Below are 15,484 nucleotides of genomic sequence, written 5' to 3' on the forward strand. Positions count from 1 at the left end.
TCTTTCATCAGATTTAACAGTGAAGCCAGGAAGAAGCCCAGAGCTGCTGGCAGTTACACTGGGAGCACCTAATGATAACACTGACATTACAGGCGGCAAAGCAGAAAAACAAAAAGAAACGCTAAGCTGCTGGCTTCAGCCTCACCTGAAGCTGGTAATCCCTGGACTCGTCAGTTATACGAACCAATTAATTCCTTTGATGTTTAAAGCCTATCGAAGGCAGGTTTTCTGATACCTACAGTCAAAAGCACCCTAACTGATACAAAAGGAAGCAGGAATGAGGACGTATGGATGCGACGTCTGGGGAAGACGAGGCAACAGTGTTGGGGGTATCAAACTGTAAAAGGCTTTGGATGCCAGAAATTGGGGCTAGGTTTTAGCTGTTTTTTCCCATGTGACAGACAAACTGAGGCCAGAGAGTTAACCATCAAGCAACTTGTCTAAGATCACACAAGTTCACGAACTTAACTAAGTATAGAGCTGAAACTGGAACCCACACCCTTCTCCTTCTGCCTCACTGCCCTTTCCCACATAGCATGCAGCCACCGTACCCCTGGAGAAACATACCCCATCCGAGGGCAATAAATCCCTGGAGCCATTTCCTTTCTGAGAAGAAGGAGATGACGAGGAGTGTGTGAAGGTAGAGGCCTTCCACCAGCAGCCAGGAGTAGTTGGCCATGATGCAGTACTGGAAGAAGACCATGACCAGCTTACAGCCCACCTGCAAAGAGAGGCAGCTGAGTCCCAGGCTGGAGACCCTGGGCTTCCCTCCAGGAGAGGTGGGGTGCGGTAGGGGTCAGCAGCCAGGCCAAGGAGCGAGCCTCTGGGGCTCACAGCCATCCCCTCTGGCCTTCCACTATGAGAAGACCAGGCTCATAGAGTTCTCTAGAGTGGAAATCCACAGGCCAGCAGGCTTGGTCAAGATGGCCAAAGGGCTGTTGCAGCAGCAGGAACGGCATTCAAATTCTGGAACTGGCTGCCAAGTGTCAAACGGTCAGACATCGCCCAATTCCCAGTAGCAAATGAGGGCATTTTTCAGATAAGGAAACTGAGGCCTAGAGAGGGAAAGGGATTTCTGAGCAAAAGGTTAATAAAATTCTTTCCAGGTTTAGTTTTCCTGGAAATAGATGAAGAAGGGACAAGCTAACACTGATGAGAGTACACGACCCTGCCTGGTGCACTGCGTCTGGACTGCAGGCCTCTGAATACCCGAGGGGGGTGCCAGGGTTGGCCCTGCCTGATGCTGTGACTCTTGTGGCAGGCCTGTGCCTTGCCGGGATCCCTGGAAGCTACGCCTGTGGGATTGTCGGGCCGAGGCTTCTATGCCAGCACAGCTCCCATTCCCGCACTGTGAGGGCCTCCTCTCCTTTCACCGCGCTGTTCCCTGAAGAGAGGACAGCTCCTGGGATGGCCTGAGGGCTGCTGCCCAGAGCGCAGGTCACGTCCATGTCCACGGGGGGAGCGCCCAGGGCGGCCTGTGGCCTCCCAGACACTCCGACTCCAGGCATGGCCTGTGGCTGGCTCGTTAGTCTGCGGGTTAGTAGACCCTGGAAAGGTTCCCTGCTGGGCACTGCTGGACTTCTCCACTGGTCAGTGATGGGGTGGGGCCTGAATCTGTCTTCTGACTCCCAGGAAATCTCCCTGAGACACAGGGGCCCTGCTTGAGGGACCTCTCAGTCTTGAGTCAGAAAACACACACATACACACACGCACACGGAAAACTATAAGCGAGGCAAACCTGACAGATCTGTGAGCAATTACAGATGTGAGTGGTGGGAAGTGGCGGGCAGGCTGACTAAACCAATCTCGATTTCCAGTCCCCTTCTCCCTTGCTGGCTTCTTCTGTGGAGACTATGATAGTAAAATACTCAATCTCCCAGCTTCCTTTGCAGTTAGATGTTGTCACATGACACAGTTCTAGCCCGTGAGACGTAGACATAGTCTTGGGAAGAGGCAAAGCCTCCCAAAGAGAAAAGAAGTTTAACCTTGACGTTCCTGCTTTTTGCCTGGAACATGGATGTGAGGCCTGAGGTTGCGGCAGCCATGTTGCTAACATGCAGTGTAACGCATGGGATCAAGGATGGCAGAGCAGAAAGGGAAAAGGACTGTGTCCATCATGGCGTGCAGCCACTGTGCCACCTCTGGGTCACCCATCTGTGGACCGCTTCTGTGGGGAACAACCCCCATTTGTTTAAGGCACTGATGTACAGTTTTCTGTTACGTACAGCGAAAGGGATCCTCAACTGGTACACAGTGATGCTGCAATGAACGAAGACTCATCTGAGCTTTCAGAAGGAGGACGAGGGTTAGATTTAACAAAACGATCGTTCTACTGCACTTCTGGGTGTGCAGACACACAAGCATATGCTCACCTTTTTCTTTCTACAACCCCAACCCTCTAGCTTTAATCACCTGTCTACATCTGGGACTTGGCAGGAGCAGGGAAAGGAGGGGATTGCTATGCGTCTAATTCCCAGAATGGCTAATCCACTCCGGGACACTGGGAGTTGAACAGCAGCCCCATGGGCTTCTCGACAAACTGCTTTCATATGGGTCCCAGACTGTGCATGTGGGGACATGAGACTCCCTGAACCTCCCCAGCGCTGGCCCCTTTACTCTAGGCATTAAGTGCAGCCTCAGCAGGGACGGCGGGGGCAGCGGGGGAGCAGGCAGGCCTGGCCACACTGTGGGCCACGCAGGCGTGTTACCCTGTGGGCATCGCAATGGGCGACGTCGTCGTCGGAGAAGAGCACGGCATCCTTGATGAAGTTGGACAGGGCACGCAGGATGAAGGACACAAAGAGATGCATGTGGATGTAGTTGCGGGTGCAGTGGAGCTTCCTGGAGGGAGAGGATGCAGGGCCGGAGGGGTCAGAGCCGGAGGGGCCCAGGGCTCAGCCGCCCACCCTCCCCCCACCCCACGCACCACGGAAACCCAGGCCCTGGACGTGACAACTCTCTAAATCTCCCTGTTTGCAGAACCTGAATGAACCCAGGCCCCCAGGTGCCCAGCCTACTCTGTCTCATGCTGCAATTAAAAAAAAAAAAAAAAAAAAAAGCTGGGGTTATAAGGGCGAGATCCTATTCTGCCCCGACCACCACCTCCAGCTCCCAGAATTGTCAGAAGGGGGTGGGGAAGGGGGCAAGTGGCACAGAAAGAACACAGGCTGTGGGGAGAAATCAGACCCGGGCTCTGCCACTTTTCAGCTACTCGACCTAGAGCAAGCCCTTCACCAGAGCCTAGGTTTCCCCCTTGCTGTAGGGACAGAAGTCTGTTAACTGCTCCCCTCCTTCCGCTTCAGGAACCAGGCTTTCTTATGGGGAGTGCATCCCAGCTCTGGTTGGGGAAGATGCTACCCCTACCCACATGACAGACCTGACCAATCAGAGCTCCATACCTGGCTGCAGTGATTGGCTCAGGGATGGGCATGTGACCCAAGCCAGCCAATGAGAATTCCCCCAGGACTTTCATTGCAACTAACGGAGAAGGGGGTCTCTTGGCCCTGGTGTCGCTGAGCTGGTAGAATGTACGTCTGCAGCTGCTGGTGGTTGTCTGTGCCAGCCCCGCGTAAAGCCTGCCTGAGGCCAATGCAAGGTGAAGAAATGGCAGGAGACAGACCCAGTTCTGCTGATACCTTTGACCACCTAGATCCAGGCACACCTAAAGCCAGATGCCCCTGAACTTGTCAGTATGTGCATCAGGTCACCTTTGTTTTTCTTAAGGTGTTTTAAGGTGGATTTCTGTTTCTTGCAACCAAGAGTCTGGCTAATATACCTGTAAAATGGGGATGATACCTATCTCACAGCATTGTGTGAAAATTAGAAATGATACATGTAAAGCAACTGGTGCAGTAAGTTCTAGTGATGTTCAGTAAATGTCAAATGAATAAAGGAATGAACGAGGTCACAGAAACTTCAAAGTTTTGCCACAGGTAAGCTTTAGATCAACAGGGGACAAAGCGGCCCACCCAGACCTTCCTCTCTCTGGTCAGAGCAATTAAAAGAGACCCGAAGTCTGTGCCGGGGAAGGCTGGGCGGATGGAGAGCTGGCAGCGGGCTCTTACCGAAAGGCACAGAGGACGCTGAGGGCAACCAGCAGCATCACCAGGGAGGAGCTGTAGCCCACGGTGTACATGACCTTCAGCTTCAGGAGGTACTCGTACTGCAGAGAGAGAGGACTGTGTCAGCCCCGCCCGCCCACCTGGCTGCACCTGCCCTTTTCTGCCACAGAGTGTACCTGCTCCAGGCTGCCGAAACCCCTTCAACTCTGACCGCTATCCTGTTCACACCCCAAGGACACACATTCATAGACTCACAACATTTTGGCTTGGGAAAAGACCTTGGGGATCATCTGATACCAGTTCAAACTTCTGTCCCATACACAGGGCCCCTGACCATCACCCTGAATTCAAGCCTTTGCTTGAATACCTCCAGGGATGAGGAGCTCACTGCTTTTTGAAGAAGTCACTGGGTTTACAACAGTGCAAAGTATTAGATAATTTTTTCTCAAGTGAATCTAAAATCTATTACCTTTAAATTGTACCTATTGGTCCCTTTTCTTCTTCTGGAGTCACTGAAAATAAATTGAATTTGTCTTGCACCTAGAGCCCACTATTATTTTAAAAATAAAATTTTCACTGTAGAATAGCTTTAGACTTATAGAAGAGTGACAAAGATTCTACAGAGAGGCCTGTCCTTTCTGAATACAATTCTTCTGCCCATCTGCCCCCCACTTATCGTCTGGGCATTAAATATTCCCTGTGTCTTTAATCTCTTTCCATAACCCTTCACCATGTTTCTCAACTAATATGCTCCAGTTTGTGAATGTCCTTCTTAAACAAGACACCCAGAACCAGATAGCTGAAAAGCTCCAGATGCATTCTCTGACCAGGAAGAAACAGAGTGGGACCATCACTTCCCCTGATCTATACACTGCACCTTATTAATGCAGCCGAGCAGTCATTTACTTGTTCAGCAGCCAGCTCACACTATTGGCTCATCTTTGATTCAAGAAGATCTCAATGGAATGGAATAATGTGACATATAGAAATAAATGTGAAGACCTGTATTTTTAAGGTTCAAAAAAAAAACAAATTGTACAACAGTCTTAAAAAGAATCAAGGAAATAAAAAGTAAAGCAATAATGCCATACCATTTTTTTTTTTTACCAACCAAATTAACAAATATTTAAAAATACTAATATTCTATGTAGGTGAGGGTATAGTAGGAGTGAAAATAGGTTCAGTCTCTCTGGAAAGTAGCATGTATCAAGAACCTCTGAAACATGCATTCCTTCTGACCGCCCCTCTACCTCTAGGAGTTAACTCTAAGAATTATCAGAAATATAAAAGCATATTTATATATAAAGATGTTCATCACAGAACCATTTTTAAAAATATTTATTTATTTATTTTTGGCTGTGTTGAGTCTTTGTTTCTGTGCGAGGGCTTGCTCTAGTTGCGGCAAGCGGGGGCCACTCTTCATCGCGGTGCGTGGGCCTCTCACTATCACGGCCTCTCTTGTTGCGGAGCACAGGCTCCAGATGCACAGGCTCAGTAGTTGTGGCACACGGGCTTAGTTGCTCCGTGGCATGTGGGATCTTCCCAGACCAGGGCTCGAACCCGTGTCCCCTGCATTGGCAGGCAGATTCTCAACCACTGCGCCACCAGGGAAGCCCCACAGAACCATTTTTGATGAAAAACACACAAATGTCCAACAACAGAAGAATAGTTAACTAAATCCTTTTAAGTCCAAAGGTTAGACTGCATTAAAAAATGGTGCTTACCAACTAGGCCCGTGAGCCACAACTACTGAGCCTATGCGTCTGGAGCCTGTGCTCCGCAACAAGAGAGGCCGCGATAGTGAGAGGCCCGCGCACCGCGATGAAGAGTGGCCCCCGCTTGCCACAACTAGAGAAAGGCCTCGCACAGAAACGAAGACCCACCACAGCCATAAATAAATTAATTAATTAATTTAAAAAAAATGGTGCTTACCAAGAGTTTTAAAAGATGTCAGGACATAATGTAATGTTAACTGAAAAGGCAGAATACAAATTTTACATGTACAGTGTGATTTCTGCTTTATGTAAAAAAAGTGTTAAGTTGAATTGTATGAAACTGCCCTTTTCTGTACATCGAAAAAGACCGCATATTGGCCATCTCATGTGGTTCAATCTCATACACACACAGAAACAAGACTGTAAGGAGGTGTGTTAGACATTATTAGTGGTTAACTTTGGAGTATAAACTTGTGGATAGAGTCGTTATTTTCATTTGTATTTTTTTCTGTACTTTTCATTTTTCTTCAGTGGGTAAGTACTATCTTATAACCAGAAGAAAAGGGTAATAAAAAACAAAGAACCACAGGCACAAGAATACTATTGGGGAAACCTGACAGCTGTTCATATGAAAATGACCTTGAGGTTTGAGTGGCCCAAGCTCCATGGCATTAAAGAAGTGTATGCAGAGAGAACATACACAGGCTTCAGAGCCAAGAGACAAGGGTTCCCAACCCAGGACTGCTACTACTCACCAGCTGTGTGACCCTGGGCAAATTACTTAACTTCTCTGAGCCTCAGATTCCTCATCTGCAAAATGGGGATAATATCTACCGTGCAGGCTTTTTGGAAGAACAAATAGGGTATCAGGTAGAGTACCTAGACAATGCCTGGCACTTGGAAGACACGCAGCACATGTTGATTCTTCCCCATCTCCACCCTCTACCCCCCCAACCACCGTTCAGTCTGAGGCAGCAGTCTGACAGTGCCGGTGTGAGGTATGGGTATGGGGTAGCTGCCAGGACAATTAGGTCTCTTCTCAGTTACATTAACGCAGTGCTGTGCAGCAGGCCACGCTGGAACGTCTGCAGTGTTTGGTCCAGCTCTGGGTATGTTACTTTAAGAGGAGCATTAGTAGAGTGGAGCACCTCGGGGGGAAGGTGACTGCCATCTGAACTGGCTACACTGCACCCTACAGGAAACAGACAAGCTTAGGGAAGCCGAGTACTAAACGCCTGAGACCTCATTGTGAGCCCCAGGGGTAGGGGAGTAACCACAAAGCCCACTGGACTCAGACGGACCGAAAGTTTCCTGGCAGCAGAGGGAACCTTTGACGGCTGGCTGCCATGTGACCCTGCGCTTCGGCACTGAGGCGACTGCGACTCCAGAAGCCAGAAGCCGCCTCTCAGCAAAAAGCGGGGAGCCACAGCGGCAGAGGTTGCATTGGATGAATGGTTCCTAGACTTGGGGACGTCAAAGAGCAGTGAAATGTCAAAAAGTCGGAGGACCAACGTGTCGGCCTAGGATCTCGTCACGTGTGGGACGTGCCCCACAGCTGAGGGCGTCGGCCTCACCCCGGGGACGCCTGGGTCTGCAGCCCCGGGTCAGGAGCACATCGGGTTAGCCTGGGCAGCGTGAGGAGGCGTGGCGTGACAAGCGTGCAGGGTCCGGACTGAGCATCCCGTGCTGTCCTGTGGCTGGGTTACTGTCTGCCGGGTCACCCTCAGGACGCCCTGGCCAGCTCTGCCTTTGTCTGTAAGATCTGACCCCAAAAGAGCCCTGTTCCCAGGAAGCCAGATGTGACCTCTGCCCCAGGCCTCAACCTCTGCAGCTGCGCACCCCCTGCCCCCCAGAGGGCTGCTGCCTGTCCTGGATCAAGCTGCCCATCTCTCTGCTGTGTGTCTCGACTGGGCCCCCTCCTTCTCTATCCTCTGCATCAGGAGACAGCAGACGTTTTCCATAAAGGGACAGACAGGAAACATTTTAGGCTTTGGGTACTATTCGGTCTCTTTTGCAACTATTCAACTCTGCCCTTACAGTGCAAATGGGTGTGGCTCTGTGTCAATAAATCTTTACTTGCAAAAAGCAAATGGTGGGCTGGATTTGGCCCAAGGGCCCTAGTTTGCTAACCTCTGCTCTCGGTAAGCAAACTCCATTTTTTTTACCCAAGTGGCAGCTTTGCCTGGTCTTTCCGCTAATCTGTCCACTGTTGGCAATTGGTGTGGGCCAAGTCAGGAAGTTGCAAAAAGACAACCAACAAATACATACTTTCACCATCATTTGATTAAAAGAGAAAAAGACATTTCAACACTAAGAAAGGATGATTCAATTCTCAGAATAAAAGAAAAAGTTTGTGGGAATTCCCTGGCAGTCCAGTGGTTAGGACTCCACGCTTTCACTGCCAAGGGCCTGGGTTCAATCCCTGGTCAGGGATCTAAGATCCCACAAGCCTTGGATTTCCCTGGTGGCGCAGTGGTTAAGAACCCGCCTGCCAATGCAGGGAACATGGGTTCGAGCCCTGGTCCGGGAAGATCCCACATGCCGTGGAGCAGCTAAGCCCGCATGCCACAACTACTGAAGCCAGAGCGCCTAGGGCCCGTGCTCTGCAACAAGAGAAGCCACCGCAGTGAGAAGACCGCTCACTGCAATGAAGAGTAGCCCCCGCTCGCTGCAACTAGAGAAAGCCCACGTGCAGCAACAAAGACCCAACACAGACAAAAATAAAATAAAAATTAAAAAAAAAGACAAAGTCTGCGCTTGTCTGTGGACTGGCATTTAAGGACCCGTGAATCACAGTGAATCTCATGGTCTGGAAACCCTTCCACCAGTCTTAGGGATTCGATTTTATTTTTTTATGTGAGCTGACGCCACGGTAGGTCTTCTTTTTACTATTTTAGACAACTGATTTTCTGAGTTAAGTCCAGAACTTTGCATTTATCTTTGTTTTAATTTATTTATTTTTGGCCGTGTTGGGTCTTCGTTGCTGCACGCTGGTTTTCTCTGGTTGTGGTGAGCGGGGGCTACTCTTGGTTGCGGTGCGTGGGCTTCTCACTGTGGTGGCTTCTCTTGTTGCAGAGCACGGGCTCTAGGTGCATGGGCTTCAGTAGTTGTGGCATGCGGGCTCCATAGTTGTGGCTCGCGGCCTCTAGAGCGCAGGCTCAGTAGTTGTGGCGAAGGGCTTCGCTGCTCCGCGGCATGTGGGATCTTCCCAGAGCAGGGCTCGAACCCATGTCCCCTGCATTGGCAGGTGGATTCTTAACCACTGCGCCACCAGGGAAGCCCGCATTTATCTTTGTTAAATCTCTGCTCCTTCCTCTGGCATTTTACAGTTCCAACCCGGCCGTGAATAACACAGTTAAGGCCCTGGGCTCCGTGCTTGCCCAGCTGGTTAGTCTAAGCCAACAGTCCTTATATGTGGTTTTCACAGACATAACTCACAAAACCAAAAGCTCTTTAGGGCCCTCAGTAACTCCCAAGGGTGTAAAAGGATCCCGAGGCCAGAAAGTTTGAGAACTGCTGGTCCAAGCCAAGCACGTGTCCCAACCCTCTGCCAGGGATGGTCTGGAGGTGGACAGGCTCAAGTCACGTTGGGCCAGTGAGACGTGAGGACAGGCTTGCTGGCGGCTTGCGTAAGAAACTTTCTTGCTGTTAGCAAGAAAAGTAAGGCCGCCCCTCCTGCTGGACAGGCAGGCCTGGGGAGTCTGCGCTACAGTCACCAATGGCAGTCACCTGACAACAGGAAGCGAGTCAGCCTTGGGATAACCCACCAGGCTAGCAGGAGGAGAGACAGAAAGAAGCTGGTCCTGGGTGGCTTTGGGGTACTGCTCACGAAAGGGTCCTGAGGCCCGTTCTCCGCATCCCTAGCTACGTGAGCCACGTTAGCTTATGAAGCCAGTTGGAAATTTCTGTCACTTTCGAACCTCCGTCCTGCCACCCACTATACAAATGATCCCTCTTAATCTTATGGACTTTACAAACGTGATACACATAAGCCTCCTGTCTTCATATAGGTCAGTGACAGAAATGGTAATCTACAGAGGTCTGAGCCCATCCACTGGCCCTCCAAGACCACAGGTATCCTTATTAAATTACTCCCATCGGATCTGAAGACCTCATGTGTCTTCCCTAACTGGATGATAAGACCTGGGAGAGAAGAAACTCCATCCTCCACGTCAGGCCTCACTCAATGTCCTTCGGGAAGGGCTCTGAACCAGACGGCCCCTTCAGGGAGCCCACCGCACCAGCGTCCTGTCTCAAACCAGGCCTGCCCACCGCCGGGCTCTCCTGCCTCTGGAGCCCGAGGCTCCTCTGAGAAGGGACATTTGTGAGCAGGCACTGCGGCCAGGCACCCTTGCCTGCACTTCCACAGGTTCACGAGCCTGTGAGGTCAGGACTATTACTAACCCCATTTCCCTGATGAAGAAACTGAGGCACAGAGAAGTTACATCCTGCCCAACCCCCAAGGTCACAGGCAGGTTCAGACTCACCACCGGACCCCAAGCATTTAGCCCCAGTCTCTGCTCTTCGGGTTTCACGCCTGCCCGATCCCAGCAACCCGATGGCACGTGGCGGTTCTCACTGTGCCATGCTCCTCAGGACCACCACCTCTGGGCTGGTGGACCAGGGAGGGGAAGCGGGCCCATCCAGCCCAGGGGAGCGAGGAGGGTGTGGGGCTGAGAGGGGCAGCCCGGGGTCCCCAACCTCACCCTGAGCCAGCCTCACTCTCTCCTCCCCCAGCCACCTCTGCCCCGCAGGGAGGTGTTGGCAGGCTTACCCTCTTCTCGTTGGAGGAGTCGTTCACGTGGACCCCACAGGCCAGGTCGGGCCTGGGGAAGGTCTCTGACCAGCCGCCCTGCGTGCAGTTCCGAAATATGGAACCTGTGGGGGCCAAGCAGCCTGCGGTGAGCAGTGGGGACCGGACCCAAGGCCGGCTCTCCAGGGGCCCTCGCTGCATCTCAGGGGCAGCTGGAGCTTCCTTCCGTCACCCTGTCCCTTTCTCTGAACCACACAGGCAGCTGCAATTGGCTCAGCTGGCCCTGGAAACCTTAGTAAGAGTCAGTCAGGAAAAGCAGTGGGAAAGGTGCGCAGGTAGATGGCCTAGAGCGGATGCGCGAGCGTGGGACAGACCCGCGGCTCCCGGATACGTCGACCTGCAAAGCTGGCCGGCCCTGCCCCGATACCCCTCTGGCCCCCGCCCCACGCCCACTGTGCCAGGCACCGAGCTCCACAGTGAGGGAGACGACTGACACATGCCCCAGGCCCAGGCCCAGCAGAACTTCCAGCGTCACCACTCAATTCCCTGGGTGCCCCCGGAGAACCTTCAAGCTGGGAGGCACTGCAGTGTCTCCTATGAGGAGAGAGGCTGGATGCAGTGCTTAAGAAGAGCAGGTTACACACCTTGAATCAAACAATGTTGATCTCACACTAACGGCTGTGTATTTACTCAGTTATAAAATTTCGTGCTCTATTGTAACAATACACGGTCACTGCTACGTGCTACACGGTCACTGCTACGTGCTGGGCACTGTTCTAAGCGTGTGATGGGTATTAACTCACTTAATCCTAACAAGACTAGGAGGCCAGCACTGTTACTTTTACAGTAAAATGTACTGTAACATGTAATTACTACACCCATTTTACAGCTGGGGAAACTGAGGCACACCGTGGTTAAATAACTTGCTCAAGGTCACACCACAGTAAATGGGGGACCTGGGATTTGAACCCCGGGGCTCAGGCCTATACTCTTAGCCGCAGGCTTTGTTCTAATGCCCTTTCTTAATCCTGGTCTTCCTGCTCCCAGGCCCTGCAGCCATCTAATGGGTGGGTCCCCCAGAGAATCTGCCTGGCTGGTGAGGACCCAGCCCCGCCCACAGTGAACCCTCCTCAGGCTCCGGGTCCTACTTCTGCCCTAAGAGGTTCTATTTTACATCCAACTTCGCACCCTGCTCCCCAGCATCTGCAAACCAGCAGAGCCAGCCCTCCAGGCAGCCACCCCTGAGGAGGGAATGATTAGCCCTGTAACCAGGGCACCAGGCCACACCTCTGCGTTTCTCCCCGTTACAACTCGCAAGGTAGCCGCAGCCCTCCCTCCCTGTCCCGGGGCTCACCGCCCCACCCCTCCAGCACACGGCTGCAGCCTGCGCCCCACACGGAGCTGACAACGGCCCCCCCGCCCCCCTGGCAGACGACAGTTCCCGAAGGCTCCCCAGGGCCCGCCCAGAGCGCTTGCTCATCAAACATTTGCAGGCTGGCTGGCTGGCTAGAGAAGCAGATGGGGGGGGATGAAAAGCCTGCTCCACGCATTTCTACAAGAGGAGAGGGAAAAGCCCGCGCACGAGGAGCTCCTAGAACAGGAGCCCGAAGACTGGGGTAGAGTTGCTGCCAGCCAAGAAGGAAGTCTGGGGAAGCAGGGGGAGCTGCCCTGCTTGCACCGACCGGCCCAGCTGCATCCTCCTCTCCGGGCTGCCGAGGAGGGCCGAGTTCCGGTCCCCGGGTCTGGCTGCTGTGGAGGCTGCGGGGGTGCAGGGAGCTGACCCTGTACACAGGAGCCCTGCTGCTCCTTTCGCTCTAGCCAGTATCCTGTCCAGGGCCCCCAGCCACCCCAGCTGGGCCTGGTGTGTTCCTCTCTGACAGGCCCCAGGGTCTGGGCCACTGGCTCTCAGGGTTCCACTGAGCTGGAGAAATATGGCGGGCATTTCTAGGACCAGCCACTAGGCTAACGTACTGATTCTGATCTCACCCTCACAGCGCCCCACTGAGGGAGGTGCTGCTGACCTATCTCACAGACGAGAAAACCAAGGCCCAGAACTGGGTAACAGTGCGCAGCCAGGACGTGGACCATCACTGTACGGCCCTCCTGCCTGGCCCTCTCCCTGAAGTCCCAGGGGCAGCTCTAGCAGGAGACCGTGGCCTTTGGGCTCCAGGCGTGCCAGGTCTAGGATGGCCCATGAGACCTGGAGCACTGGTTTAGAACCAGCCAGATCTGAGTTCGAAACCCAGCGCTGGCTCTTTGTTGCTGTGTACCCTTAGGTGCATCACTTCTCTGTGCCAAGTGGGAATAATCACCCACACTGCAGGACGCGGCAGGAAACACGACAGCACACGCACGTCACTCAGGCTGGTGCCAGACAGAGTGGGAGCCACAGGGCTACTTCCCTTCTGCTTCTGGCCTCTCTAAAATGGACCAGGACGGTGGGGCTTGGAGTCTTGGAATTTAGGAGATGGGTGGAAGGTTTCTGTCATTAAATCAAGCAAGCTAGGCTGTCAGAGAGGAGAGAATGGTGGTCAAAGGTACACTGGTTGGATGAGAAGGCTGAATTAAAAGCACACACACTGCCTGGAATCCAGAAGCGGTTATCAGACAGCGTGTCCCTGGAGGCTGGGCTGCCTGTCTGGGGGCCTCTCTTCACAGACCCCACAGGATTCCCAAGATGATGCTGCGTGTGACCCAGCCCAGGTGCCCAGAGCAGTAAACAAGGCAGTGCCCTCTGCTGACAGGGCTCTTAGTAGAACTGCAGAGGAGACAAGGGGTGGGCTCCCTCTGGAGCCCCTTCCTCCCACCCACTTCCCCTGGGTTTAATTCCTAATAGGTAAGGGATTCTGCCCCAAGTTCAGGTCAGTGAACACCTCAAGGGCCCCTGAAACTACAGTCAGCATTTCTGTTCACACGTGTGTGCAGTCTGGGGAAGAGCCAGGCCAAAGCTTTTATCTGATTCTCAAAAACCCCCAGGACCCTAGTCAGGTTAGGAATCTCTGCTGCTATAAGGCTCCCATCCCCACCAAGACAAAAGGGAAAAAAAGCCAAGGCCTGACCCCACTCGGGAAGTGTGCTTTTTAATAAGAAACTCTGGAACACCAGTGCCCTTTTAAGCATCAAAGGAATGCATCCTAGATGGAACATTCTGGGCCCTGGCACAGACAGACAAATATCTGGAGGCAGAATCCAGCCTGCAGTTTCCCCAGTCACACAGACACTCATTCCGTCTGGGCCCATGTAGCGGGTGCCCTGAGAAAGAATTAAGTCGTTCTGTTTCTTTCTTCTTTCAAAAGGAAGGGTCTGGAGCACCAGCTTGTCCTCACTAGGTGCTCCTTCCTTGCCCTGGCTGGGGAGCCCTGGAACCCTCGGGACACCACCGAGAAGCCTTCCTCCAGACCCCGGACCCGAGGTGGCTCCGTGGGGAGGGAAGGGGTGCTGGGAGGATGGTTCTCGGTACCTGAGGCTGGACTGTCCCCACCTACGCTCCTGGGCTGGCCGATGCCCTGGACCTGCTGCTGGGTATGAGCACAGTGGGACCCAGGCTGAGATGATCCACCCACCCTCAGCCCCGTCCCCCAACCAGCCCCGGACGCCGGGCATCGCACCCAAGGGGCAGCGCCTCCGTGCCGACGGGCAGGTGGCGAGTCCTGCAGCCCCACAGCGACACCGTGTGGCAGAGAGGAGAAACGGCAGCCGCCGCCTCCCCACCTCCCAGCTGTGAACCTGAGGGCAACGGCTAAACCCCTCGTAGACGCTGTTATTTTTACTCCTTAACTGGGTCAAGCGCAGGGAAAAGGTCTGTGGTTTGCAGGGGTTTTGTGATGACTGAGCGAGCTCACATCTCTAAAGATGCCTGGCACGTGACAGGGCTTTAGCCAGCGTTAGTCCCCGCGTGTCCCCTGTCTGAGACGACCTCCTCACTTCCTTGCCTGAAATGAAGGGAACCCGTATAAACTGCAGCTTTGCCAGAAGCTTCCAGGGAGGGCAGAGTTCACCAGCAGGGCCTGGCCGAGAGGGCACAGAGGAAGTAAGTGTCCTGGAAGGCCAGCCTGGGCCCGGTGTGACCCAGACACGAGGGCTGGAGCAAGGGCCCCGGGTGCTAAGGGGGCAGAAACGTGGAAGGGAGGAGAGGAGCCCCTTGATGAGGGCACCGGGCAGAGAGAAGCAAGCCTGGCCTCCTTCCCCACTTCCCCAGTCTGTGGCCCCCAACCCCCTTGCTTGGCGCCCTGACAACTGAGGCCACACCGCACCTCCCCAGTCAAGGCTTCCAATCCCCAACGAAGACCACCCCCACCCTTCCACTCACTCCTTGTCCCCAGAGAAGTCTCCTCGGCCTCACGCCTCCAGGCCCAGGCCCACCCCGGGGGCCGCCCCACAGCCTCCCGGCTGGGCAGTTACCGTTTCTGCCCACGAGCATCCAGAGGAACCGCGGGCAGGCCACTTCCACCGTCTGTCCCGGCGCAGAGGAGGGCCAGCAGCTCGTGTTGTCCCACAGCCCCTGGCAGCCTGCCGAGGAGAGAAGCGGCGTCAGACGGGTCGCAGCGTGGACGCAGGGCCTCCCCAGCACCGTGGCACCAGCACCGGCACCCGCGCCTGGGTGTCCCCCCTAGGTGCGCTCCCGTGACCAGGAACCACAGCGTCTAACGGGCCCTGTCACCTTTGGGGTGGTGGCCTCGGCATCTACACGGTGAGGGCTCAGTGCTGAAGACACACAGGACACACTGTCTCACAGAAGCCTCGCAAGGGAAGGGCTGGGCTCCTCCAGAGCAGAAGATGGGGCATCTCCTGGCCTCTGCTCGTACCCGCTGACTCCATGGCAGTGAGCCTGCCTCCTGGCTGCACAGTACAACCACCAGAGAGCTTTAAAAACATACCTAACCGGGCCCTACCTCCAGGGACCCTGATTTCATCGGTCCTGCGTGGCGCTCAGGCATGATGCGGTGTTAAAGCTT

The 15,484-nt window shown here is 53.8% G+C and overlaps 1 protein-coding gene across 2 annotated transcripts in view; it reads right to left on the bottom strand.

Annotated features, from left to right (window-relative positions):
- SCTR (secretin receptor) overlaps positions 1-15,484 on the bottom strand; it is a 64,950-nt gene that overhangs the window by 20,434 nt on the left and 29,032 nt on the right. The window contains exons 2-7 of one of the 2 annotated variants that reach the window (XM_082465986.1): positions 15,190-15,368; positions 14,931-15,038; positions 10,551-10,654; positions 4,065-4,162; positions 2,709-2,841; positions 568-721 (exon numbers count right to left, since the gene is read on the bottom strand). In XM_082465986.1, coding sequence (XP_082322112.1) covers positions 568-721; positions 2,709-2,841; positions 4,065-4,162; positions 10,551-10,654; positions 14,931-15,038; positions 15,190-15,368 — 776 coding nt within the window. The remainder of the gene's footprint in view (positions 1-567; positions 722-2,708; positions 2,842-4,064; positions 4,163-10,550; positions 10,655-14,930; positions 15,039-15,189; positions 15,369-15,484) is intronic. The other variant, XM_082465987.1, reaches the window with a different exon arrangement.

This window comes from Balaenoptera physalus, assembly GCF_965194825.1.
Source record: "Balaenoptera physalus genome assembly, chromosome: 6".
In the NCBI taxonomy this organism is placed as follows: Eukaryota; Metazoa; Chordata; class Mammalia; order Artiodactyla; family Balaenopteridae; genus Balaenoptera; species Balaenoptera physalus.